Genomic DNA, 24,546 nt, shown 5'->3' with positions numbered 1-24,546 from the left:
AGCTGAAAAGCTTACTACTAGGATCTCCTTTTAGTTGACCGTGTACCAGTGAACTCTACTGTCACACTTCTAGTTCTAATAAAGTATCAATCAATCAGGCAGTCCCATTTCAAGTTTTCAAATGACTATACGAATATTTTGAAAATAGCAGATCTACAAGCTATCTGCTATTTTCAAATGGACGAATGTATGTGTTGAAGTAACAACTAAAGTTTAAATGTAGACCTACAATTTGGAGTAAAAGTAAAAGTATTGGAAACTGGAAATACTCAAGTAAAGTACCCAGTAATAATAGTTACTTAGTTACTACACCACTGCTCTTCATTGATACATATCTCACATTTCTTCTAGATAAGTGCTTTTAATAGTAACTCCAGGTTTATGAATAGGCCTAGTGAATATGTGTGGAATAATAATGAGTGGGGAATGACTTGAAAATGACCACTAGATGTCAGTATCAGTCGACCCATCAGCATCTAGCTGTCGACAACTACAGCACAAATGTCTGTCAATTTGTTGATAATAATAATGTAATGTCTTCTTCTTCTGATGATGATGATGAATCATTGATGATAATGATGATAATAATAACAATAAACATTTTATTTCCAGCACATCTCATCCAAGCCAGACATTTTCACAATGCCTTATGTGTGCTAGATCGGCTATTTTCACTATTTTTTTAAATGCTTCTTTTAGATGCACAGAATGTCTTAATTTCTAAAATAATATGATTTTTAATAATTTTTGGATTTTTGGAAGAAATTTAGAGGAAAACATGTTTTTTAAGAAGCAGGAAAATTTGATATTTTGTCGTGAGCTCAAGACCCATAAAAAAGTGTCCGTGACCCACAAATGGGTCCCGACCATAGGTCCCGACCCACTGTTTGGGAAACTCTCTCTCTCTCTCTCTCTCTCTCTCTCTCTCTCTCTCTCTCTCTCTCTCTCTCTCTCTCTCTCTCTCTCTCTCCCTCCCTCGCTCTGACCAGTGACCACGTCCACATGCTGCATCAGATTGCTCCATCAACAGGGTAAAGAAGTTGAAGAGAGACAAAGGAAACTATGACGTTTTGACACGGGGAAAGTTTCTTCACCTGGATTTTGCGCCGTTGGTACTGACTTAAGTAACTTCTCCAAAGGATTTCTTTGTTTTATTTTGTGAGCAAAATAACTGACCTGTATACGTGCGTAAAAGGTGTCCATGCGCAGCACAGGGTTTTTTGGCATATATTCCGTAAAGACTAACTACACGGAATAACGCCAAACTTCTGGTTTTCAACCCATGGTGTCCCCATAAGGACCTTAAGGACCATAAAGTATTATTTTTGGGTAAACTGCAGTGCAGACAACACAATGCTGCCCCGGCTTGAGAAGGCGATCCAGTTGCTCACGCTGGCGTGCAGTCTCTACTTTGGGATTACTTCTGCAACAACCGAAGATGTATTAAAAGCCGAGGTATGTGTATCACCAAAAACTGAATTTGAATAGCCCTAATAGTTAAGTAGTTATAACTGTGTGTGGTGTCTGTGGCCTAAACACTCACTCGAGGTCGAGAAATAGCCTACTTGTTGGATTTAACTAAGCAAAGACATAGTGTGATGATGATGATTATCATGATGTGTTTAGATAATAACAATGCATTTTCATCTTGAAAGATTATAAAACTGTTCCTTTACAGGGTAGTCCCATGATCTGCCAACTGGACTGGTGTTGTTGTTATTGTGTCCAATAGGCCCACTGTTGGACCATGTCTGTCATACTCATAACCTAATGTTTTTCAACAGCATCAAGAAAAGAAACGAGACCAATCTGAATAGTACATAGTCTCATGTTACAAACTGTAACATGAGATGGCACTGAAGCCCACAGAAAAGAAATGCAATGATTGTAAACCTTTTGGCCTGGGGAGCAAAGAGGGAGTGGGGGGCAGCACAAAGTTTTGAAAACTCAGCTGAGCTGAGCTGCTTTGTTCTGAGAAAATGGGGGTGGTGGGGGGTTTAGAGGGGAGGGGATAGCTAATGGTTTTCATCTGCTGCAGACAGTCACAGACAGTAAACTGGCTAGAGGAGGGAGGAAGCTGTCTTGCATCTGCAGCAAACTGGACATGAAGGCCCCATCTGGCAGACTAGTGGGCCACAGGTGACACAGGCTGGAGACACTAAAGACTAAACTATCATCTAGCCTCTGCCTGAGTACCTGTCCTAAACAACATGTTTTACCACCAGTGTGTCCATGCAGCTCTTAAGATTATTAGGTGTCTGCACTCTGCATCTACCCTATTTCATGTTTACCATTGTTCTGTAGGCGATAAACAAAATCTCCACACATTCCAGTCGATAACATCAGTAATAACTGATGGTCATAATGACCGTGGCGTGGACAAATGATGGGTGTCCGGTGTTAATCTATACTGTCAAGGCAGTGTTAGACCACGTTTCAGTTGCACTGTAAAAGTGTTGACTCCAGTTGAAAGATGTTATTCATGGGTCAGACTCAGGATGCGTCTCTGATAACTTAGTTGCCACAGAATTGACCAAGGGAGCTTGTCCTCTGTGAAAAAAGTCCTCTGTGTTCACTGAAGAAAGTGTCCATCATAGCTACGTATGATGGAAAAAGTGCAGCGCAATGTAGCCTCTAAATGGTGCTGCTATTCACCATATGAAGGTTCAGTTCATGTGGACAGGATGCATGCATTGCATGAGGGACCTTAGTCAGTGACCACAAACAGCTGGCGCCTGAGTCAGGCCAGACATGGTCTATCACTCAACTCAGAGCCAAGAGCGAAAGAGAGAGAGAGAGATGGAGAGAGAGAGAGAGAGGGAGGGAGAGGTAGACAACTTAAGAGGCCACAGAGGCAGGCATCTCTGAGGAAACGACTTGCAGAGTGATGGATGTCTGTAAACAAAATGCACAAAAATAAAAACACGTCTATTTGCAGCTGTGTTGATGCCTAAAATCTGGCATAAAATGTACAGCATCACTTTTCACAACTATGTTATAACAGTAGGCAGATATAATAACACACCAAGAACGCCACTGCAAAAAGGCTGTTTGTTCACATGAGTATGACATATATACACATATATACAGTACCTAGCTTGCAGGTGATCAGCTTCTAAGTGGAGGGCTCATGAAGACTTGTGTCATTATGTACACACTTGTGGACAAGAGAGCCCATGCTAAACGGTGCTGGCATAACCGGCCCCAGACGTAGCAGCCAGCCGCGACGCAGTGAGGGGATTACCAATAATTACAGGTTCTGGATTACATCACCTGAGCGTTGTATGTGAAACCTATGATCAACGCAATGATTTGCTTGTGTGTCTGTGGGAGAAGTAGACTAAACTGTAAAAGAATGGCGGCTACCCGGGGAAAGTGTGTGAGCGAGCAGTCTCAGCACAGACATGGGAGTGGATGGAGGGAGGAATGAAAGAGAGGTAGACAGATAGAATCTGTGTAACCGAGTGATGTAAATGTATTATTAGGGCTCAGGTCCTCATCCTCCAGAGTCCAGACTCAAGACGTAGTGTTCCGTCTTGAGAAGTGAGGAAGCGGAATCCAGAATTAGGAACTAAAATTAAAGGAATTACGTGGCTTATCGGATCCACTGTGTTACAAAATTTCTGAAAATCCCTGTCTAGGAGTCATATGCTTCTTGTCCTTGTGAGTAAGTGAGGAGTGATGACCCAGGTTCAAATTCAATCCCCATCTTGTCTCGCATATCTCTCCTCTCTCTGCCCTTAATTGGTCTGATCTGAAAGCATAAACATAAATAAAAATAATAAGCCCCACTAATGGGCGCATAAAGAATTTTTCATATTCTACAAAAATGTCACTATGCCTTTTAAGACAAACTAATTGCAACACTACATTTCCAATGTTCAACATCTGTTTTGACTCACAGTTTTTGCATAGTCTACAAAATGGGTGGTTGTGAAGGAAGTGGGCAGCAATGAAAACAAGTGGGCCTGAGACAGGATCTGGCTAATGCCTAATTTATACTTTGTCGTACGACGGTGATGTGGACTAGCAGATCTATAAGCTAACAACAGGTTGTATCTGTGATGCAAGTGCGTTGTGAGCTTATAGTCTGATTAAGTGTAAATCGGGCTTCAAATGTTAAAATCTTCCCTAGAAAGAGTTGCACAATGCACATCTGGACTCTCGTGTCTCGTGATCACCGTGCAGGGTCACACATAGGTTCAAACCCCATATGGATTCACTTCAGTATATCCAGACAGGAATGGTTGTGGTTGTAGCATCAAAGCGTGCTGAAAATCTTTGTTCAAGTTTCGATGCATGCTGCTCTGTTGATTACCAGCTGTCACTTTGAAATGTCCAAACAATCAGCTGGACTCAACCTTAATGGGAAACCGGTGGACTTCAGTGGACAGACACCACAGATAGCATGCTTATCTAGACTCCACAGAGAGGTCAACAGAGAGGAAATGTTTCCACCCAGTTTCTTGGGACTTGACCTATAGATCAGGGGTTTTCAAACCTTTTTGACTCAGTGCACCCACGTAAATAACCTTTTCATCCACGGCACCAGTTCTGAATTACACTGTTAATGTCTAGAATCTTACATCATATTGGAGAAATATCAGTTTCTATTAGTTTCCATCGGAACCGACTGAAAATAACGTTATACTTGACGTTTAACCACTTGAACCCCAGCATCCCTATTCTGCAGGAAGGTTGTGAGCTTGTAGATCTGCTATTTTTGGTGTACAGTTCAGTACAGTGCAAATCTAGGTCTGTTTTACTAAGCATAGTGAAGTGACATTGATGTAGTGATATTGATGAATTCCAAATGTTATCAGATTATTCTGCGGCACCCCTGGACTGGCATGCTATAGAACATGCTATAGAACATATGCAGGTTGTTTGCATTCTAAGCTCCACTCTGACCAACATTTACAAGCTCACTATTTTGGGTCTCACACCTTATTAGTTGAGCCGCAAAAGCGATTTCTAAACTATTTTAACCACTTCCATTATTATTTTGAGCATCATTATATACAGTATATTTATTTATGTATTTGTTCTAAATAGCGGATCTACAAGCTCACTGTGTGTCACACTCCATTGACTATTTGTGTTTGATAAACTACATGGGGCTGGGTAATCACTGTGTGTATGCCACTCTGTCTGTGGTATCTTATTAGTGTGGTTGCCAGTAGGGCAACCAGACTATTGTTCTAGTCCGGACAGTTTTCCTTCCGTATCAACTTTTAGCCAATCAGGAAAAAGCATATTGAAATTCTTTATTTAGGATTAACCCCTTGAGATGAACCATCTCGTTTTCAAGGAGCTCCTTCTACAAAATACACTTTTTTTTCACATTTAGACAAGTGTACAGACAATTCGATCAATTCGGAAAAAGCATACCCAGGATGTCACTATTATAGAGTAAGTCCATTGAGATCAACGAGGGAGTGGTGCTAGCTTGAGAATTGGTCAATCTTCACATGACAATTTGGCTACAATTTGGAACTAGAAATCAAGGCCTGTTGGGCACTGGCCCACAATACCAATTGTGCCCATTGCACCCATTGTCAGGGCAACCACACTTGCAATTTCCAATTGCACTCTTTTCTAGTTACACTATCATCGTCAAACCACAAGGCCTTGAAGCATAACGTATTAGATATCTGACATATGGTGCAATTTGGTGGTCAAAGATCAAGGCAATGAGTCTCACGGCTCAACTATTCAGACCTCTAAGTTGCCCTTGTTTGTTTGAATTTGAAATGAAGAAAATCAAGAAAGAATGCCTGACCCCAAATCCGTGCCCTAACCAGCATACTGAAAATATCACCAAGGTCACAAACAAAAAAATATTTTGAATGTGGTGGCAATGACTGTGAATTGTCTGCTAAAATACCAAAACATTTCTTCTAAATTCTAATGGTTTTCTGAAAAACATATGTTTCTTTATCCGTGGAGCTCAAAGTCTTTTTTGAGCGGTGGTCACAACGCTCCTATACGTGGCCGTGTGTGTGGGTATGTATGTCTGTCTGTCTCCGTGTCCGTAGCCTGCAGTAACCTTTTCTGACCACACATGTTAAGGGAGGGGCGCTGTTGCACACACACACACACACACACACACACACACACACACACACACACACACACCACCGCTCAGTTCACACGAGTGTGATTTTAACGTCAAGGACCCCTAGAATTATATGTATTTGACAGCGGGCCCCCATCTCAAACTATGTTGTTCCAGCCAGGTACCCCCCAGAGGAAAATATTTGAGTTAAAATGAATCTATATTCAAAGATTTGCACACATTTTCACAGGTTTTCAAAAATGGCAGATCTACAATTACTACTGCTATTTTTGAATAGCCAAAGTATAAAAAAATAATGGTTAAAGTGGTTACGTGACACAGATGCGTTCCCGGTCTTAATGGGTTAAAGGGTAAATGCAGTCATGTCTTATAGCTTACAGCCCTCACTGATTATGGCCACCAATTTGAAATATACAGAAATGTATTTAACATTAATATATATCTATATATAGTTACTTTCTGTATTGTCATGTTGACATTCCAAATACTGGAGCTCTCTCTACATGGCCCTGTAATGCTGCAGCGAAATACATGTTGACTTACAGTAGTTGGTGTGTACCTCAAGTACATCGACCGCATGTCACACCACACAGGATTTTGTGACTAGGACACAAATCCTGTGTCCTAGTCTGATGCAGCGGCCAATTGCCACTCTAAATGCATCACTGCAAGACCCTGAAAATATCTAGCCGCAAATAGTTTGGGTATTTTACCTAGCATGTTGTAAGGCCAGTAAATACTGTGCGGCGATTGCATCATCGCTGAACCCGTTGATCGATTAGGTATTTGAGATGTAAGTCATATATACAGTATCGTGCATGGTGCGACGTCTAACTGGGTCAAAGAAACGAAAGGCAATGTGAGATTCAGTCACTCATGACCAGGATTCTCTGTTTTTTCCGTTGGCACAAGCCAAAGGGAACAACTGAGTCAGTCTGTCTCCCTCAAATTTAAATTCAGCCATGCTTCTATCCCCTCTCGTTTACCACTTCTCCACCTTCTAATGTCTTTACCTCTCTTTGCTCTGCATGCTTGGAATCCTTTATCCATTCTCCTGTCCTTGACTTCTTAAGTTCCTATCTGCTCTTTTCTTCCCCAAGTCTTTCATTATTTGCGAGTGTTTTAAGAGGCAAGACGTGGAAAAAATGATCCAGTTTATTTCTTTGGCTAAAGAAAACCAGATTCACTATTAAAACGCTGAGGATTGTTCCAGCAGCCTGCTTGAAAGCCATACAGTATGTCCATCCTCTCCATTGTTTGACACTTGGCAACATTGCTGGATATGGTCATTCTGAACACTGTCTTTTTTTGTTTACTAAAGCCTCATTTATACTTAGCCGTACAACCAAGCCACTCAATGGGAATGACTGATCAGTTCTTCGTCTAGCGATTAGACTTCATTTACTGTATTCGAACTGATGCTCAGAACTAGAGAGTCACCTTAACAGCACAATGTTTCAGTGACTGAGTTATTTCCTCTGGAAATACTGTCATCGTTCTCTTCTCACCACAGTGGGTATTATTGGACTGGGGAGTTTTTATTGTTTATAACAGTAACAGGAACTTGCGGATTGTGGATTTTTTTAATAGTATATTTGTGTCTAGCTCATTGTCACGAGAGACTGACCAGACAGTACATATGTAAACAATGACAGCATCTAAGTTTTCCTTTGATATGGCACAATACAATGTCACATCGTTGTGTTACCCTGTGGTCCCATAAAGTGACAGACAAAGGACAACAAGCGACAAAGCAGCTGGAATTGCCAATGGTTGCGTGGGCTACAGCTACACTGAGTGACATGGCATGGCATGTTGCCTGGTGACAGAATAGCAACTTGGTGACAAAAAGTTGAGAAATGTTCAACTTCATACAAATGAAATGATGAGTGACAGAGTTGATCGACAGCCAATTATAGGGCTGAATTGTTTCCTTAAACAAGTGGGGGAGGTCAAAGTAGCCTACTGTAAGTAAATGCAGGACAATATGACAGCAGAAAAAGGTCACTCAACAAGAACATTTATCAAATTATCACGTAATCCAGAATCAGTCTCAAACTGAAATTATTTTGTTCTTCTGAAGCACATTGTCATGCTATTTGCACTTAATAAATTGCCAATTTGTTTTTGTTCAGATCACTCATCCCATTTGTGAGAGTCACCCGTTTTGCATTGTTTGTCAGCTGAAGCATGGACAGTCCTTCTGTTCCACAAAATGTTTATTTTGTTTATCCATACTATAACCGAAATAGAACATATGTATTGAATATAGCCTACTGGAGGAACAAACATGTCCTTTGACAGCAGGGACTATAAAGACGTAACTGAATGCAAGTGCCCATATACTGTTAACAAACCTTTAATCTAGCTGTTGTAAATATGAAATGAATCAGTATTGAGCAACTGCATGGCCTATGTCTTGTCTAAATTGTTATCAGTTTTTGTTGGATTGTGATTTGTGAAATAGACAAATTGTAAAACTGTTTCCCGAAAAGCAGCCATTGTTCTTTTAGCAGCCCAGTTCCTCAAAGCTACATTAGCAAGGCCCACAAGCTGGATGCAAGCTAGTGACAAGTCACTGCCGGTGTGAGTGCTGGGTCAACATCCTCTCGTCCTCTCTGTTTCAACACAGGACTGAAGACTTATAGTGTTGAGATCCGGAAGTCATCCCTCTCCGCTGCCCTGACCTTATAGATGTATGCTTCTATCGACAATGGAGACTGCACAATGCACATAGTCGTCATCATATTCAGTAGCATATTGGAATTGACAATCTCTTTTACAGTACACACAACTCTTTTATTAGGTATTAAATTGTACTCCCTTATAGGGTAGCCTCGCGTAGCCAGGCTTAGAAGAGAAAAGCCTGGTGCCAATATCAGGCAGAGACTGTTCAACTTCCGCCGTGAGAATTTCACCAGAAGATTACAACGCATGACGTAACTTCCGTTAAACACAGCACTTACGCCACTTCCGCTAGAACCAACCGGAAGTCATATTGTGGCCAGGGTGCTTATAGGGCTGGGTGCAATAACTGCAATACCACGGTTGTGTAATGCATACCGCGGTGTAGGATTCATAACGCGATTATTTTTATAATGTATATATATTAAACTTAAGCTAGCTTAAGTGGATGACAGCTGAGTTCACACCAGAACTATGACGACAGTTATCTTTATAGTGCTTGGTGTGAACTTCCTTTAAAGCCTAATTTCAACTACCGGATTTTCAACTTAATAATAACAACTTATTTTGCAGCAAGACACGGTCTGTAAATTAGACTTTAGAGGGAGGTTGTAATACAATCAAAGTGAGCTTATTTCAGGGGCTAACGACTATGCTTCCTCAAAGAGTTGGGTTTTTTAGTGTAGGGCTCAACCCTACAAGGTTGAGGTAACAATGGGCTGAGGGAATATAGGGCTGAGGGACCCTCCCCTTTTTAACTGGTAATTGTGTAGGTAAGGGCTAAGGGTTTACCGACGTTGTGGCGGTATGGCGGTATCTCCCCAAAAAGTTGTTCTGAATGATAAAAAAAAACACAGCAGTATGCATTACACCAGGGGTTTTCAAACTTTTTTGACTCAGGGCACCCCTGTAAATAACTTTTTCATCCACGGCACCACTGAATTACACTGTTAATTTCTAGAATCTTACATCCTATTGGAGAAATATCTGTTTCCATCAGAACTGACAGAAAATAATGTTATACTTTCACCACTTGAACGCCAGCATGCCTATTCTGGGGAGAAGGTTCACCAAAAATAGCTGTGAGCTGGTAGATCTGCTATTTTTGGTGAAGAGAGTTGTCGTAGATGGAAAAAGAACTCATCAAGTACAGTGCAAATCAGGTCTTAAGTGATCATCCTCTGCAACACATACATACAGTGTACCCACGTGCACATTGCACAACTTCACCGAACTGACCTTTTCCAGCACATTTGCATGACGCTGGCCCCGTCTGTACGTCTGTGCATTATACCATTGGACCACACGTCAGTCCACACACTGCACAGACCCAGGGGTCTGTTTACTAAAACAGCAGCCGCCTCGTGGGTCCAGCCAGCCTGTTGACCACACAGAGCTCTGCAGCTAAGCTACCTAGCTACCCCGAGGCCAACAATACCGGCCATGTACAAGACACGATAAATAGAACCTTTGACTGTGGCTGCCGGGGGGTTCCAGGGGGAGCAGTGCATTTTGGGATACCTGGCGTCCGAACGGTGGCGGGGGAGGGATAACTTGGTAGGAGCGGCAGGGAAAAGCGAGGGGGCCTGACGGCAGAGGAGGGGAAACTTTTCATCCAGCGGAGCGGAGAGTGTTTTTATAGAGGCAGACGCGTCACCGCACCGGAGCCACAGCGAGCGCACACAAGGCTGCAGTCAGACGGGGGTATGGATGGGAAGGGAAGGGAAGGAGGGGTGGTGGGAACAAGAACAGGCTGAGGAGGGAGAAAAGGAGAGAGCAAGAAGGAGGGAGACAGGTAGACACAGAGAGACATAGAGAGTAAAAGTATTAAATCAACTGAGAATGTAGATATGGATTGGGTCTGTTTTTACATTCTCAAATTTACATTGACGGGGAGGATTTAACTGTGCAGACAGAGGCATCAGGGGACCAGTAAAATGAAGTAGATGAGCAAATGTGGCCAGTGAAGTGTTTGTAGTGAAGGAGAAAGCAGGATTGAGTTACAGGTCAACTCGCTGCATAAATGAGCCTCTTTCTCTGCCTCTACATAGCTCCTGTCTGCAGCGGCTGTGTGTACCCCCAGGTACTATGGCCATTACTGTTCAGTGACTGTGTGTACCTAACCAGGTACTCTGACCATTACTCTACAGTGGCTATGTGTACTGGACAAGTACTATGACCTTATACTACTGGACAGTGCTGTGTGTACCCAGCTACAGTACTATGACAATGTACTCCTGGACAGGGGCTGCGTGTACCCTTATGACCTGGTATTACTGACTGCACAGTTACCAGCTTTCCATATCCCCCCTTTTCTCTCATACACTCCATTCCTTCATTGCCTCTTCTCCTTTCCTGTGCACTCTTGCATGTCGTCTTTGAACGGGGTTGAATAATGAGGGGGAAAAATCACACCCAGTGTGAACTGTGAAGTGAGCACCGGTGCTATTTATGAATTAATTTCATTAAGCGATTGGCCAAGCTTGGCCAATGTGACCCTGGGCGTACAAACAGACAGATGTGAGCCAATCAGGTGCTCTCGAGTCTCGGGACAAACAGACAAATCCAGATGTAGGAGCGGTTAGCACCACCGCTCAAAAAGAAAAACGATAACCCTGGAACAAGACTGACATCTCTGAGGTTTAGAGGATTCTAACGCAGGAATTCTGGGTAATTCCACTGACTTAATTTGTGGTTTAAAAAAGGGGGGGAAATGGAGACACCCAGTGTCTGAGTATGGTTCACAGATACATACACAAATATGGAAACACGTTCGTGTAGGGTTTGCATCTGCAGCAAGCAGAACTCGCTTGTAGGGGGAAAAGATGTGTTTCCACCTTGAATGCAGATGTGAGGGCAGCTCTCCAAGCAAAAGTAAATTGCTGCGTCTCTGTTTCCGACAGTCCATCTTAAGGTCACCAGCACGAGGCAGTGGAGAAACCGGGCTAGTCTCCCATTTCAAAGGAAAAGATCAACTTCTGATGGCTTTGGTCGACATGGAAATACCGTAGGTTTTGAACTCGAGGTTCCCTGACGACTCCTCCAATTTTAGAAAGAGCGAGCAAGAGAGAGAGAGTTCAGAATTGAACATTCTGTAAGGCAGATGTTGTTTTAAAGTCTTAACCACTTACCAACTCCAGTTGTCTTTTGCATGACAGCATAGACAAGAGTTCTGGGTCACGGTGACTGAAATGACATCAGTCAGTGCTTTGAGATCCAGCGGTTGTTGTTTTTTTGGGGCATTCAGTTTCTCTCTCATCCCCCCTTATGACCCCACAACAAAGTCAAGCGTGTTTTTTTTATTTATTCGCCTAGCATAAGTATGGGAGTGGTGGGGGTGTTACATTTTTATACGTATATAGCATTATAAGTAGGTCGGGAGAGGCTTATTGCCGGGATCAGTCGATGATGCGGGAGTCTATCCCGTTACAATGTGCTAGACCCCTGGGAGATGGATTACTGAGGTGGGTGCGCCACACCTACCATCAGCTCCCTGGACCTGAGACCGCCTTAGGGGCCCCCGACCTGTTGCTATTGTTCGTTTTGTTTGTTTCTCCAACATGTCTGCACATGGCCCTGTGGTTCCCAAACATTTTAGCTCGAGACCCAAAAGAGAAATTTGACCCCCCAGACCCAAACTAGTGAAAATATCAGATCTACAAGCTTGTGCCACGTTGTGAGCTTGTAGATCGTCTATTTTCACTACTTCTTAAACACGTGTGTTCTAATTTCTTAGATTTGTCTTTGATTTCTTCATAAAATTACATATTCTCACTCTCTGAAGTCGTACTATAGTGACGAGTTGTTGCAACATCTTACCACACTCCCAGCGCACACTGAATGCAGAAGCTTGTAATAGGTTGATGTGTCTGCTAAAAAACATTTAAAACAAACAAAACGAACAAGTGGACATGCCGACTCAGCACCGTTGAGGCAGAGAATCGTAAATCATAACATCCTCATCAACATGCGGTCAAATCTGTCCACCCGTTTGACGCAACGGGTGTGAGAATGCGTTGGCCATGTGCCACAACAACCAATTGTTATATAGTATACAGATGGACCAGGGGCCCTGGGCAACCATAAAGTACAGCAAAACTAAATATTTAGTCTTCTGTGTGCAGAGGCAATTCTTGAGAGTGTTGGGAGTTGGGACACAAAAACAAAAGAAAAGTCCCTTCTGACCATTTTGAATGCAATGTTGTTTTTGACAGCACCTTTTGATTTAGTTTTAGTCATAGTCTTTTGAATAAAATGTCATTTAATTTTAGTCATAATTTAGTCCCCTGAAAGGTTTTAGTTTTAGTCTAGTTTTAGTCGACTAAATATCATATGTTTTTAGGCGACTAAATCTACAGTTTTGGCAGGCCTTGATGGCATCGTAATTGCTGATTTTACACTTAGTTGCGTGCTGAAAATAGCCGATCTACAAGATTACGCTGCGACGCGTTGTGAGCTTGTAGATCGGCTATTTTCAGCACGTAACACCTGAGAGCAACCAAACATAAAATTACTCTCTTCTCCCTCTAATATTTTAGTCTAGTTTTTATTTTGTTGACGAAATTGTCAATATATTTAGTCTTAGTTTTAGTCATCACAGCTTAGTTTTTATTTCGTTTTTATTCAGTTTTTATCAGTGAAAAAAACGCAGTCGACAGACATTTTTCGTCATAGTTTTAGTCTCTCATTGCTCTGGGGGCTCCAGGTACTTGCCTACTTTGACTGTTCATAAAATGGGCTCTGGGTATCAGTTCAGCCCAATTTTCTAGATAGTCCTGATTCACCGTGACCTTTGGGCCCCTGGGCCAGGGCCTGACATGCCCGTTCAGGGATCCAGCCATTAATATGCTTTTGGATGTCAAAACTATTTCGGTTTTGTTGTTTAGTCAACTTGGCATTGGTTGTGCAAGCACAAAATGCTGAGCCCCCACACAAACATATTTGCCTTTGTTTTCTTTTGACCATATTCTCTCTTCGTCACATAGGCAGAGTCAGAGACATGTTTAAACAAGCGCTGTGCTGCAAGTAAACCGTCATACTCCCACATTCTCGCATCCTGACTCCCGACAAACACACAGGTTCACACAAGTAGCCTAGCCCCTCCTTCTGTTGACTCACCAGTATATGGTGAACCATTAACTAACACTTCTCAGTTGGTCACTATGTTGTTGCTGACATGTCTTCCAGAGAACAGGGAAACACGTGCCTAGTTTATGCTCCGTCACACGGCGGCGTTGCACGCCTGAAGTAGCCGACCTACAAGCTCACAATGTGTCCCGGTGAGCAGATCGTATAAGACAGTGGTTCTCAGCCTTTTCAGCCCCCCCCCCTAATAATCATATTTTACCTGGGGACCCCCCACCCTGACGAGCACTAAGAGTTGAGGCATTACATTTTGTCTAACACGGTTCTATTGTGAAAATAGCAGATCTACATGGTCACAACGTTGCGAGGCGTTGTGAGCATGTAGATCTGCCATTTTCACAATTTCTGCCTCTAATATTTGACAATTTGGCCAATGTTTAAGTTTTCATTTTAGAGGTATTAAAAAGTCCTTAAATTGTCACTTTATAAATGTGCAGATACCCTCTATACACTTAAACTTTATGTTGGTTTGTTTACTGTTGAGGGAGAAAATATGTTGCACATTAAGTTAATCATCTGGGGACCCCCCCAAAAGAATTTGGGTTTCCGACCCAAAGGTTGAGAACTATTGGTATAAGATAAGGACAGAAGGTAAAAGAGAAAGACAATGTTGCACCATAAAACCTCTACCATGATATGGATGAATGCCCAGTGTTATAAATTCCTGTTCCAGGGATGATAAGACTTAATTGGTACTAAATCATGGTAGAGGTTTTATGGTGCATCAACGTTGTCCAACATCTTTCTCTTTTAACTTCTGTCCTGAGTTCAGAGATATATGGGAAAGGACTAGTTTTGCTGAAGTGTATAAAAACCTGTGTGTGTGTGCGTGTGTGCGTGCGTGCGTGCGTGCGTGCGTGTGTGCGTGTGTGTGTGTGTGTGTGTGTGTGTGTGTATGTGTGTATGTGTCTGTTTACTTACAGTACAGTACAGTGCCTTATTAGCTCTATTATTAACTTCAAGTCCTCCATAAAGAGCTGGCTGAATTGCTATTCAGACAGCTGGACCTAATTATAACCATTAATTAGTTGAGATGTAGCAGGTTCCGTTAATCTTGTTTTTGTTATTTTAGTTGTATATTGGGAATTGTATATCTTTTATTTATTGCTTTTATTTTTCTGTATGTCTTTGGTCTGGGGACATTATGATAAAAAAAGTGTGATGCTACAGATCCAATATGCAATAATTTATGATTTTTTAAGAATGTTTAGCGTTTGTATTACTCTATGCATACATTATTTACAATTACAGTATGATGATTAATACTGTATATCTAATTGATGGTTGTTAACTTATGTAAATGCCTGGACTACTGTGTCACGGTAGTTTTATAGTATGAAATACCGCTATTATACCACCTTCATTTGAGGGGGTTGCTTTGGAAAATATATTAAAAAAATAATGTAGCTTACGTGATTGTGCAATTCATAAATATACGATACATTGTAATTTACAGCAATTTAAATAAATGAACAAATACATTCCTACAGTTTCCATGTAGAGTATATTTTTACATTGTGATTATCTTTAGATAATAGGCCTACTGTTCAATCTGGAAGTGTGAGTGTCATACTGGCCTCAACTGCAGTGTTGAATGCAGAATTGTTGAGTGAAGATAATTGTGGGGGAGGGGGGGGGGGGGTAAGAGCAGCATTTAGATCAGTGGTTCCCAAACTTTATAGCTCAAGACCCAAAAGAGAAATTAGAAGTTTGCCCGGGCCGGAACCCAAACTAGTGAAACTAGCAGAACTGAAAAATCTGTATATTTTCTCGTGACCCATACAAATATGTTCGCAACCCAAACATTGGTCCCCACCCACTGTTTAGGAAACGGTAATTTACAATAGATCATGTCACAGGAAGACACCCCATGAAACCAAGAACATGTTTTGATTCAGTGTCAGTGAACCTCTTGGGAGTGTAAACACAATATCCCCAGTCAAATGATAATAGCAGGAAACACTGCTCTGCTGAGGTGTTGTAATCTGTTGTTAGATTATTTGTCTTGTGCAGAAATACAGGTGTGCAGGCAGGCAGCACACAAACAAACTAATTTATTTAGTTTCGGATCTGTCTAAACTACATTATGATATGAAGTCATTCAGAGGTTCAGGGGGGCAGGTACCGTCATTAATTTGGCTGTTAGGTGCAGCCGAGATTGTGTGACTCCCCGAACCGAACCAAAATACACTTGTCTCTAAAAGTGGAGTATGCATCGGCCCTAACTGGATGATCATGGCATCAAACTGGCCTTCTAACTCCCCATTCTCTAAACGAAAAGGTCTGATCTTTCTGTTATTTCTCTCTGTCTCTCTATCCTTTATCTAGACATGGCTACAGAAGTTTGGCTACCTGTCTCCTGGTGATGTTCGTGCCCAGGCCCTCCGCTCTCCCACATCCATTTCTGAGGCGATATCAGCTATGCAGAGGTTCTATGGCCTTACAGTCACAGGTTCCGTAGATGCCAACACAATAGAGTGAGTAAAGCCCATGCTTTGTCCAGTTTTTGATAGAAAAAAAATAATTAATTAAAAATACAAAGTGAGGAATGTAAGCTTTGGCTGTATAAAGAATTAAGACAGCCAAAGCCTACATTTTGGACCATACTGTATATGTGAAGAAAAAAAAAATAACATTGCATATACTGTAGTTCAGTGGTTCCCAAACTTTTTAGCTCGAGATCCAAAAGAGAAATTAGACCTTTGCCCTGAAGCCAAACTAGTGAAAACAGCAGATCTACAAGCTCACAACGTGGCGCAAAGCGACGCATTGTAGATCATTGTAGATCTTGTAGATCGGTCATTTTCACTACATCTTAAACATTTGTTTTCTAATCTAAGGGACCCATAATAACAATGTGTCTGTGACCCACAACTGCACTGTTCGGGAAACGGTGCTGTAGTTGACAACTGTCTTTTGCCTTTTCCAGGGCGATGAGCCGGCCGCGGTGTGGCGTGCCAGATAAGTTGGGCGCAGAGTTTAAGAGCAATCTGAGGAGGAAACGTTACGCCATCCAGGGTTTGAAGTGGGACAAGAGCGAGGTCACCTTCAGGTCAGAACACCCTCACTACATCAACACCGTATTGAGTGGCATAACTCATAAAACTCGTATTTTGGGGGGGTTCTGCCTTTATTTATAGCGAAAAGTAGAGATTGACAGGATACAGGGGGAGAGAGATGGGGAGAGATATGCAGTAAAGATCGTCCCGGGAGCGGGACTCGAACCCACGATGCACTGTCTGGCTATTTTGTGAGCCTATAAGTTCCCGGACCGCTACGGCTTAGCGGTCCGGGCCCATAACTCTTAACTTGTTGCAAAACAAGATGGGGTCTATTAACAGCAAGCCTTTCCTGTGCAATCTGTAGCTATAATGGATAGGAAGTTACTATGTGGGCTGTTTGTAACACAACATCATAATGTTATGACATCAGTCTTGCCCAAATTTGGAGCTGAGGACACACATACGTACTAGGCTCCAGTGGGTCGAGGCTGGCCATAGCCTGAGCCCTGAGAGACTGTGGGTCTGACATTACAACAATTATGCAAAGCTTGGCCAATGAGCTATGTGTGGGACATACTGTACGTGCATACAAACTGATACAAAGCCAGATGTAGGAGCGGTTAGCACTGCAAAAGACTGACGGATTCAAAAAACTGTCTAACTGTCAGGAACTGATTTCCTTGGCCTGCTGCATAAGAAATGTAGCCAAATTTAGCACAATGGTGTAGTGGTTTGCGAGATTAGCCATGAACACATAAAAATTGAGACAAGGACATACTGTCTAGTCTAGTACTTACATACTGTAGACAAACGCTCTTTTAGATGTCTCGCCCCCTTAGGCACCACACTGTAAAACCGCTCGGAATTACAGTACATGCATTCCAATCTTAGATAACGACACATTTAAGTTGCTTTTTTATTGTCAGTTGTGTTGCAGTATTATATATAGCATCACATACATGAACAATAGTGACATTGCATTCGTTATACAAATATTTTTAAACCAAAACAAATTAGTTGCATCTCAAACTGTGACATATAACAGCAACAAAGCTAGACAAAAACTTTCTTCCTTTTTGTTAAGCTTATTTTTTAAGCAGCCCTTGCTTTATTTAGAGGAAAGTCTAATGTCTAATTTATGCTCTGTCATATGACGGTGTCACACACCGTAAATGGCAGACCTAGAAGCTACAAGCTGTGAGCTTGTCGGCTATTCTTGGTGTACGACACTGTCATGCGACGAAGTATAAATCAGGCTGCAGGAAGGCAGGAAGGGCAGGGAGGGGGGAAAGACATGCAACCAGCCGCAATCGAACCAGGAACGTTGCAATTATGTGGTCGACACACTATCTGGTCAAAACTTTAAATCCTTGCCTCCTTGGCTTTAATTCTAATTCTCTCCACTCTCTCCAAAAGCATACAGAACTACTCACCCAAGGTCGGGGAGCGTGCCACATTCGAAGCCATCCGCAAGGCCTTCAGGGTATGGGAGGGCATGATTCCTCTCACCTTCAGAGAGATACCCTACAGCCACATCAGGGACAAGGTGGACAAGTTTGCCGACATCATGCTCTCCTTCGCAGAGGGCTTCCATGGTGACAGCACACCGTTCGATGGCGAGGGTGGTTTTCTGGCTCACGCGTACTTCCCCGGCAATGGCATAGGGGGCGACACGCACTTTGACCTCGCCGAACCCTGGACCACGGGACCAGTCGACCAGGGGGGTAAGAAAGGGGACAGATGGGGGAGTGGTGGGGAGGATGTGAAAGTATTATCTCAGGGACAGTTACAAAGAGGAAGCAAAAGCGTGTGAGTGTTTTGACTGCGATGTTTGAAGTCTGTAATTGTTGTAATCATACCGTTAGCCGTGCTATGTGTCTAGACATTGGTTTGCAGGTTTAGGTTGCCTCTAATGCGCAGCAATTTCCTCCTGCCCTCTCTGACTGTCTCCATGTCTATCTGTATTTCTTTCTCTCGCTCTTTCTTTAGGCAATGACGTGTTTCTCGTTGCTGTACATGAATTGGGCCATGCCTTGGGTCTGGAGCACTCCAACAACCCCTCAGCCATCATGGCCCCTTTCTACCAGTGGATGGACACTGAAAACTTCCAGCTCCCGGAGGACGACCGTAGCGGCATCCAGGCCATCTACGGTGGGTCATTCTCTGAGATGCTTGTAGATTGAGATAGTTATTATGGCGAACAACCTCTGAATGTCTGCAGGCACGTTCCTTCACCACGGCAAACAGTGGTGCGTGTCTGCCGTTGTGGCTGTGCCTCTGGAATGCCATTCGGATATCGAAGCTGTACTCTCATCAACAACCTCTCCCCAACACGGCCCGTGCTCAGCCAAACCACACGCAGAATCCCACATGCTTATTTTTCATGTTACTTTCATTGTACTGATACACAGTGTTGTTGTTTTATCCCAAACCCACATGACACTGACAAACTCAGCGTAGCACCGACGCATTTTGAAATATGCCTTCTATCCTTCTGTGTTATGAGAAATGTGCCTCATGGGCTCATCCTATCCCTTCCCTCAATGTCTCCCACAGGGACCAAGTCGGGAGCCCCTCCACCTCCACCGCGGCCCACCAAGCCCTCAGTCCCAGACAGGCCCGACCATGGCCCAGACATCTGTGAGGGACACTTCGATACCATTGCTATCCTCAGAGGGGAGATGTTTGTCTTCAAGGTAATTAAGCAATGATCTCCACACACAGCCCACTGTAACAGCAAATTAAGAATATCCTAATGTTTTACATGAGAAATCATTTTTTTCGTTAAGCAACACTTTTACATCCTGGAATAATGGTGATGATGTAGTATTTTGGTTTTGTGTTGTGTTTTTAACAGGACAAGTGGCTTTGGCGTGTGCGCAACAACAAGGTTCTCTCAGGATATCCCATGCCCATTGGTCACTTCTGGAGAGGTCTGCCTTCCAACATCAATGCAGCCTATGAGAGGGATGATGGAAAGTTTATCTTTTTCAAGGGTAGGGTGTACCATTGGAACCAGATTTAGGATCATTACATCATTGCTGGCAAGAGATGGAAGTAGGATGTTACTATTAACATCTGGTCCCCACTTAAAGTCACTCTCCTCTCTCTCATTTCTTGTCCTCTCCATCTCTCTTTCCACTATCGAATGTGGCCCTTGCTCTACTCTCTCCAGGTGACAAGTATTGGGCATTTACTGAGTCAAGTATAGAGAAGGATTCTCCTAAGAACCTGAGGGAACTGGGCACAGGTATACCAAAAGACAAGATGGATGCTGCTCTCTTCTACACCCCTACAGGACAGACCTACTTCTTCAGAGGCAACAAGTGAGTCTATCGTCAATCCATGACACACGTGGCCAACGTGGTCCAAACTATACTTGTAACAAAAAGCAGAAAGATGTTTTTTTCTCTTGCATTTTATTCACCTGTCTCATCCTGTTTCATGCAGTTTAGGCTGATTCCTGCTAATAATATTTACAGGGGAGACATACATTTTTGTAAACTATTTGAATATCTGTGCTCACATTTCTTTTAGCTACATTGACATCACACTAGTATGTGCAAATAGGGCAAGGAAATCAAAGTCAGTTTGTTGGAGGAGCAAAGAAAGTGGATTTGGCTCCTTCTATGGCTCAGGAGCTGGAAAAATAAATATTTAGATCTAGTCTTGTCTTCATTTTACATTCCATAGTGGTTGTTGCAGATCCCCACACTAACCATAATCTTGTGCGAGGACCGAAAAAAATATAGCACTGTATACGATCCGTCTCACAAACACGATGCTGATACCTGTTGTGTGCACCTCCAAGACAATGGTGGAATTGGCCATGCCTCAGTTACCCGTATGTGTCTCAAAGAATGGTAGCGGATGGTTGATGAGATGTTCAGATGGCTGATGAGAGGTTTGCATTCCTGTTGCAATGCATACTGATGGTATCTGACTTTTGTTTATCGGTTACTACAGTAGTTATCATAGCCTTAGCTTGTCTCTTTTCGCGCTTATCTACAAGATATACGATAAATACTGTATAGTGTCCCCCATCCAATCTTAATCCCCAATCCAGTCTTAAGAGTCACATTCCTTCCTTTGTATCCTTTCTTCCATCTCAAATTGAACAACTTCATCCACCCTGGAACATTATGCCCATGCACATTCTGCTCATGACAACACACCTGTATAATGTATTTCCCTACAAATGGTTTGCTTTGGTCAATAAACAGCCTTCTTTTTGGTGCTTGCAGGTACTTCCGTTTCAATGAGAAGACTCGTACAGTGGACAAAGACTATCCCAAGCCCATCAGCATGTGGAACGGGGCACCAGACAACATCAAAGCCGCCATCATGAGCGAAGATGGATGTAAGTGTTCTTCTCCATCTTCCATGTTTTGCTATTTGTCTAAAGCCCAGCAGTGAGTTCCCAATGGGTTCTCTCGGCAGATTTCCGATGCTTAGGGTTTAAATAGGTTCTCAATATCAATATGTCAATAGTGAAGTTGTTATGTGTTTGAAGAAATTGTAAATAGTGTTGTTGTTTTGTGGAGATTAACTCATTGAATCACTGAAATGATAATTATGATGATTATTTATTCAAAACACGGGTGTTCTGACATACTGTAAAGACATCATCACTGTAGCACTCTGTTGGGTCTTACTAGCATACAATGTCATCGTGTTTTTCCATCCTGAATGGGACGCTGTTTAAAAATGACATATAATCAACACTGTCTCTATCCTTCACTTCAGCCTACACCTACTTCTACAAAGCCAACAAGTACTGGAAGTTCAACAACCAGTACATGAAGGTAGAAGCTGGCTACCCCAAGTCAGTGCTCAGCGACTGGATGGGCTGTGACAGCGAGGAGCCCAAGAAGGGCCGGGAAGAGGAAGTGATCATCATCGAGGTTGACGAATCAGAGGGCAGTGCAGGCCCGGCGGCCGTTGTGATCCCCCTGCTCCTATTGGTGCTTGTGGTCGTCACTCTGGGAGCCCTGTTGTTCTTCAGGAAGTACGGTACTCCTCGACGCCTCCTCTACTGCCAGAGATCTCTGCTGGACAAGGTGTAGACAAAATGGCAGGGGACTGACAGACTGCCAACAGACGAACAGAGAGAAAGCAAGAGAAAGAGACACAGACAGACAGAGAAAGGCCACTGGATGAAGTGGATGAAAGCCTGGGAGGGGATGGAATGAAGGTGGAGGAGGAGGAGGAGGAGGGTGTGGTTGGAAAAAAAGACCACATTTTGACAACCAGTAAAGCGAGAGAAGCACCGGGGAATGGAAGAAGGAGGATGTTGACCAATCAGGGCATGGGTGGTTTATATTATGCCACAGAAGGGAAAGTTGGACTAAAAGCTGAATCAGGAAATGTGTATTTGTATGTTAACATGTTACATGTAATTGCTCTGTGTTCTGAGATTAGAGACAGACCCGCTCTCATGCAGAATGGAAAGATTTGTCAGCATCGACAGGATGACTTGACATCCATCTGTTAGGAATCTTGTCTTTGGTCCGTTCCTCCTCTGCTCTCTTCCCTTCCTAGATTTTAAAAGAAACATTAAAAAAAAAGAAAAAAACGCCCCCTTTTATCTTAACTTGACGACTCCAGCTGAACTGCTGCCTGACATGTATTTTCATTCCCATAAAGTTTCATTTTGTTTTCTCTGCCTGAGTAACAGATTTGCTCTGAAGATTATGTCCTATGAGGGTTTTCGCTCTGAAGTCCATTGCCTCAATATAACTTTCTTGCTGAAATTGATTGTTTCCAGATGGGCTTTTGCTCTGAAACCCATTGTCACAACAGGAGATTGCTCTGTACCTTAGCAATGGAAAGTTTCCAATATCTCCTTCTCCCTTTTACCACTAAGAGGTTTCCCTTCCCCTATTTCCTTATAAGTGTTCACTTCTCACAGGTACTTGCGTTCAAGCATTATTCCTGACCTTTGTGGAGTATTGGATGAGGTTGAATATAATACACCCCTTACGCACAGTGTTGGCACAGACAGAGGTACATTTACCAAATGCCTCTTGTTTCAAACATGGTGGACGTTAGCACGGCAAGTACTTTGCAGGCGAGAGTAGAGTGAATTTGTCCACGCTCAGCAGACTTTGAATTGATTGATTCAGGGCTAAATGAGAAGTCACAGTGATCGAAAAGCACCTCCTACGCTCCACCCCAGCTTAAACGTGTCAGATAATGAAGATGACCTCTGTGGTACCAAATATGGTATATTTTCTAACTGTATTTTCCACCCTGGTGTCTGTGGAACCACATAAATGCATCTTAAAGCTTTCAGACTTGGAAGGAGAGTGTTCCTTCATTGTAAACGGTCTGATGATAGGGGAATAAAGAGCTCACAAATCGAAGTTTTTTTTACACAAACTCCAATGCATTCATTATCAATCAACCAAGAAAGCCAGGGCTGCTTATTCAAATGTTTTATTACCTGCGGTACAGTCTCAAACAATAATGTCCAATTGTTCCGTGTTTTTTTTTTGTTATTATCAATGCTATGAATAATTATTATTGTTATAACTATGGTTATTGTTATTATTGTTCTCCTGGTAAAGTTATATTGACCTTATGTGTTGTTGTACATTGTCATTTGGAGTCCTGCTGGACAGAGGCATGCTGTGACAATGATGGAAATGAAACCCAGTTTACATTCGAGCCTGATTTATACTTGGTAGGGCATCATGTCTCACCCCGAAAATAGCAGATGAGCTTGTAGATTAACTGTTTTCGTTGCGAGACACTCTGGCATGCAACTAAAATCAGGGTGTGTGGTGGATTGGATCGCCGTTACGAGACGGTTTTTTCCCCATTGGTTGGCACAGAATGACAAACAATACTATTTATATGAACTATGATTCTGATGGTGCTTAATGTTCATTTTGTCTTACAAAAAATGAATCACAACATAGCTGCATTGATTTACTTAATAACAATGATAATGGTAATGATATTTATAATGATGATATCAATAAATGGGAATGAGATATTTTCTCGGTTTTCACTTTTGTATTTCATCAGATAAAATGGAATAAAGGTATTTTCTACAATGCTCCTGTGCTTTTGAATATCGATTTCCACAGCATCTGAACCACACACACACACACACACACACACACACCCTTTGTCTTTGTTTTATTAAATCATTGCTTTATAATTTGCTCAGTAACTCACTTTATCCTTCTATCATTGGAATATAGGGCTATCTTTTTACACTTTGATTATATTGAAATATTGGTTTTGACAGTGTTTGGGGAGGGGACAGATGGAGACGTGTGGGTACAGTTGGACTGTGGCTGTTTTGGACCTGCTGCCAGTAGCCATGTGTCCAACAGAGAGGTGGAAAAACTGATGAAATGGTCACGTTCCTCTGAGAATTGTGCTCCAACTGAGCTCTGTTAACGACATCTGGAATTCTTGAAAAGTCTGCGCTCTCCAGCTAGGCCCAGCAGGAGTTTGTGTGTGTGTGTGTTTAACAAGGAAAGAGATGAAGAATGAACTATGAGAGAATTAGGAGAAATGAAAAAAGATGGGATTTTTCCTTCTCAACATTTCTAACCAGAAATCTTTTCTTCTTTTGCAAAACGCTTCGCTCCCTCTCCTATTTCCTTGCCTGCTGCAAAA

General features: G+C 42.5%; 1 protein-coding gene across 1 annotated transcript; it reads left to right on the top strand.

Moving 5' to 3' along the window:
* Positions 1 to 1,030: 1,030 nt before the first annotated feature.
* mmp14a (matrix metallopeptidase 14a (membrane-inserted)) lies at positions 1,031 to 23,953 on the top strand. The gene is made up of 10 exons (XM_080741740.1): positions 1,031 to 1,455; positions 16,238 to 16,386; positions 16,839 to 16,961; positions 18,328 to 18,635; positions 18,901 to 19,062; positions 19,468 to 19,607; positions 19,769 to 19,907; positions 20,087 to 20,237; positions 21,156 to 21,271; positions 21,658 to 23,953. Exons 1-10 carry the CDS (start codon positions 1,354 to 1,356, stop codon positions 21,975 to 21,977), a joined length of 1,710 nt encoding a protein of 569 aa, XP_080597866.1. The 5' UTR covers positions 1,031 to 1,353; the 3' UTR covers positions 21,978 to 23,953.
* The last annotated feature ends 593 nt before the right edge of the window (positions 23,954 to 24,546 follow it).

The sequence above is a fragment of the Nannobrachium achirus genome (genome assembly GCF_963921795.1).
Source record: "Nannobrachium achirus genome assembly, chromosome: 14".
Lineage (NCBI taxonomy): Eukaryota > Metazoa > Chordata > Actinopteri > Myctophiformes > Myctophidae > Nannobrachium > Nannobrachium achirus.
This window is presented reverse-complemented; position numbering and strand designations above follow the sequence as displayed.